The 4,211-nt window shown below is 49.9% G+C and overlaps 1 protein-coding gene across 1 annotated transcript; it reads right to left on the bottom strand.

The window, feature by feature from the left end:
• Window positions 1–1,516: 1,516 nt before the first annotated feature.
• On the bottom strand, window positions 1,517–2,356 carry LOC119281335 (late embryogenesis abundant protein Lea14-A-like). Its single transcript, XM_037561863.1, has 2 exons — window positions 1,982–2,356; window positions 1,517–1,886 (listed from the first exon to the last, which is right to left on the bottom strand). Exons 1-2 carry the CDS (start codon window positions 2,278–2,280, stop codon window positions 1,637–1,639), a joined length of 549 nt encoding a protein of 182 aa, XP_037417760.1. The 5' UTR covers window positions 2,281–2,356; the 3' UTR covers window positions 1,517–1,636.
• Window positions 2,357–4,211: the final 1,855 nt, after the last annotated feature.

Genomic DNA, 4,211 nt, shown 5'->3' with positions numbered 1-4,211 from the left:
ACAATATCATTGCTCCAATTGACTTGCAGCCGCTTTACCGAAGTCTTTGGAGTATTTTTTTTTCTAGCAAAGATTAATACCGTGAAAAGGTGTTTTCAAGAGATTTAATTGTAATTCTTAGTCATAGAAGTTACTTTGTATTTTCTTGGATTTTAGATCTAAATTAGCGTGCCTATTATGAGTATGAATAAAATTACACGTGTTTCTCAAAAAACATATGTTTAGAAAATGCAGAAAAAATACAAAGATTTTGCACCTGCATATGTCATGCATATGTTCAAAATCAGGATTTTTTTTTACTTTTGTTGAATTTGCAAAAGTTTTTTTTAAGTCAACCATTGACCGGTCAATTGGTCAATCATGGACCATTGAACCAGACGAACTGGTGTGCCTGGGCTGGGCGAGCCATCGGTGGAAATCACTAATTGAGGAATACTTCTTCCAAAGATCACTTCCACCTCCCCAAATTGCGATAAGTGGCGCGCTGCATGTGTGCCACTTTTGCAACCTTAGAGTTTGTTTTCTCTTTTTTCATACATCCGTTTATTCAAAACGATTTATCTCTTAAATAGTGCATCCAAATCTTGAACCGTTTTCATCGTTGGATTCATTGCGTCCAGATCTTCAAATCTAGATCCCATGTTGATAGGTTTTGACGAACTTTTTGTTTCAAAGAAAATCAGACGAAAAGGCCAGACCGGGAGCACTTTTTTCCCTTTCCGAAAGCCTTTTTGAGAGGCACGGCCGTGCCTCTCGCGGAAGCAAAACCGTGCTTCTCACGAAAAAAACATGTTTTTTCCCGCTTCCGAAAGGCATGACCGTGCCTCTCGCGGAAGCCAAACCATGCCTCTCGCGGAAGCATAAACGTGTCTCTCGCGAAAGAAAATAAAAAGAGAAAACTCGTTTTTTTCCTTTTCGGCAGTGCCTCTCGCGGAAGAAGAAAAATGCTTTTTTTCATTTTCTAGGGGCATGGCCGTGCTTCTCACGGAAGCAAAACCATCCCTCTCACAGAAAAACGTGTTTTTTAGCGTAAAAATGTTTTTTTAAAAAAAATTGGTCCAAAAGCTAAAATAGACCGGTCAAAAACCGAAAAGCCAGAAAAATCGAAAAACCCATTTAAAAAGCCAAAAACTCGTACGAAAAAATAAATAAAAAATTCAAAGGAAGCGCCAACAGTGCGACACGTGACGGTGACTGAGCGTCAAATGACACGCTCTCGGCCCATCCCAAGTTTTTTTTTTGAGACAAAGCCCATCCCAAGTGAAAGGTTAGGAACGAGCGCACGCTTGATGGGCTGGCCATTTATGCTTGTGCGTCGGAGATTTTGCAACCAGATTTTTTTTATAGGGGGGATTTTGCAACTAGATGGCTGGGCCCGACTTCTAATTGTTTTTTGCAACCAGGTTTTTTAGTATTTGTTTTGATTTTTTTCGTCAGCACAGGTGCAGATGAGCTCGGGTGCAGAAATGAATTTTCGTATGCATTTGTTTAGAAAATGCAGAAAAGAACGCGAGACTTGCAGTTGCAGCACAAATCTAATTTCAACAGGCATCCACGGATCAAACAACAAATAATACCCTTTTTCACCCAGAGGCCAGAAGGTAAGGTCGGGCAAAAAAGCGTGCAGCTAAATTGTTCAGAACAAATCCCGAAACGTGGGGAGCTTCATCTCCCCCTCGGTGCTGACCGGGATGGTGAAGGTGCCGATGACGGGGAGGTCGATGGTGATCCCGACCTCCAACACGTAGTCGATGTCCCAGTCCCCGCTCAGATCTTTCATCAGTGACATGACGAAGTCGTAGGGCACATTCACTGGCAGCTCCAGCTTGGTGGTGCCGCTCGCGCCGATCCACCCGGGGTCAGGCATCGTGCCTGATGCTATGACGCTAAAATCACGCGAGAAACCATGACATATAAGGCTGTGTGCATATGCCCAAAGATGATTGATCGATGACCATGCAAGATGATCGAGCGTACGAACTTTCCGTCGCTCTTGAACGTGTAGGTGAGCTCGCAGATGGGGATGCGGTACGAGTAGGGGTTGCTGACGTCGACGTGGCTGTGGAGCGCCACGCCCTCGCGGCTGATGCTCTTGAACGAGACCCGCTCTAGCGAAGCCTCGGGTTTGGGCATCTGCGCGATCTTCTCCGTCACGAACCCCTTGGCCTTGCCCACCAGGCTCGCCATCACCCCTCCTCCTCCTCCTGCGTCCCGCGTCTGCTCATCATCCTCTCCGCCTTGTTCTGCCGTCGTCGCGTCGTCGTCCTCTCCCGTGCCCATGCTTGGTGGCTGGATGGAATCAACGGCCGGTTCGTACGTCCCACGCGCGGCGTGGCGCGTCCCGGAGCCTTGCAGGTGGATGGACGGAGAGGGGAATGAGCGGCGCGGAGAGGAACCGAGGAAGCCGCGCGCGTTTGCGCCTGCGCTTTGTCATGCGATGCCGAGAACGCGGGTGGCGTCCGCGCCGGGCGAGGTGACTCACCGAGATGTGGGTGCATGGGGCGCCACGGTCCCACGTGCAGTGAAGCGTGCAACGCCGACTTCACAGTGGTACCATGTGCAATGCGTTCGATTTGTCTAACTCCACTGGGGATCGATGGATCGGTCCATCGAGTCTTTCGAATGGTCTGATTGTTACAGCATCTACAGCTGCTGCAAATCCGGACCCTCAAACGCACACGGACGCGTCCGGCTTCCAAACACTAACCGGGCACTTTTCAAATCATGTCGTCCACATTCGTATATCTCATATCCGGTACCCTATATCCATATTAATCATGCAACATAGAAGTAAACAACATAGATCATCAAGCATACATAAAAATCAGATATAGAAATACACATTCGGATCATCAAAAGATCACCAACGGATCTTCAAAAGATCACCAAAGTTCACATAATTCACATAAACAGCGTATAAGTTTAAACTAGATTACTAAAAACTTGGAATTAAAGACGGAGACGGCAGAGTTTCACCACTTCCTTGCTGGCCCTTTGCCCTTTCGATCACCGGCGTAGCTGTAGGCGTCGGCGGCTAGTGGAGGATCATCCGAATCGTCGGACAAGGAGCCGTGGTCGTCGTCGTCGTCGTCGGAGGTGCCGGAGAGGATGATGAGCCCTTTCAATCGCCGGACGGCCCTGTCATGCTGCCTCTTGAGCTTCGCAAGCCAAGCCACCTTCGCCGCCTTGCACTCGGACCGCTCAATAGCAATCTGGAGCGCCTTGGCGTTCCTGAGGCGGAGTCGTCTCACGTCTGTCTGTTTTCGCGGTCGTAAGCGACCGGCGGTAGACCCAATCGAGGCGCCGCGCGTCCTCGTCCTTCCTGCCGCCTCTCGTGGTGGCCGGCGCGCGCCTCTAATTCCGTTATGCGCGTCCGGGCCGGCGGGGCAAGCACAAGCATCCCCCGCTGCCCACATAGGGGACCAGCAGCCGGCGCGGGCAGGGGACGACATAGGGGAGGCTTGGATTGCACGGGCCAAGAGGGGCCAGCGCCGGCGTCCGCGCTGTGCCGGCGGGGGAGCTGCGTCTGTGACGACACTGCATATTCGGAGCTGCCCCCAGCCTCCACCTTAGGCCGCTCCAAGACAATGCGGAGGGTCAGCTCAAAGTCGGGATCCAGCCCGGAGTCAGAGCGGCTGCCGGAGCTCGACATTGCGCCGGATTCGATCAGAATCTGTGCGGGGAGAGGAGAGGACAGAGCGAGAGAGGATAGTGTGAGTGAGCTTGGGTTGGGAGCGATGAGCCGTTTGGAATTTTTTGTGGGACAACCGTTGGGTCGATGGTGGGCCTGGCTTGTCAGCCGCCTCATATCCGCCTTATATTTGGGTTGGATATGTGGGTGCGGGTCAGCCCAGATGTTTGAGGCCCTTGGCTGGATCAATTTTTTGTGATTGGTCAACCCGCCGAGACGTTTGAGACGGAATTGTGAGCGCGCGGCTATAGATGCTCTCTCCATGTATAAAATAAGTGTTGTGGTTTAGTTTATTGGCATTTATTTTAGAACAGAGGAAGTGCTTCCTCCATCTCGAACAAATTGTCAAGAAATGGATGTATCTAAAATTAAGATATATTTAGATGCATTCTTTCTATCACAAGTAATTCTAAACGGAGAAATTGGTAGATTATTATTTTCCTGTCTGGCGGGATCAACCTGGGAATCCTGGACGTGAGATCCAAGCCTGTGCTGAATCGTTCGGTAACGGTACTTTTGT

Source organism: Triticum dicoccoides, chromosome 3B, assembly GCF_002162155.2.
Source record: "Triticum dicoccoides isolate Atlit2015 ecotype Zavitan chromosome 3B, WEW_v2.0, whole genome shotgun sequence".
Lineage (NCBI taxonomy): Eukaryota > Viridiplantae > Streptophyta > Magnoliopsida > Poales > Poaceae > Triticum > Triticum dicoccoides.
This window is presented reverse-complemented; position numbering and strand designations above follow the sequence as displayed.

Bases quoted from the DNA above. Each gene is read 5' to 3' on its own strand.
- LOC119281335 (XM_037561863.1), bottom strand. From the start codon at position 2,280: ATGGGCACGGGAGAGGACGACGACGCGACGACGGCAGAACAAGGCGGA. The intron at 1,887-1,981 runs GTTCGTACGCTC...GCGTGATTTTAG, and splicing joins ACGTTCAAGAGCGACGGAAA to CGTCATAGCATCAGGCACGA.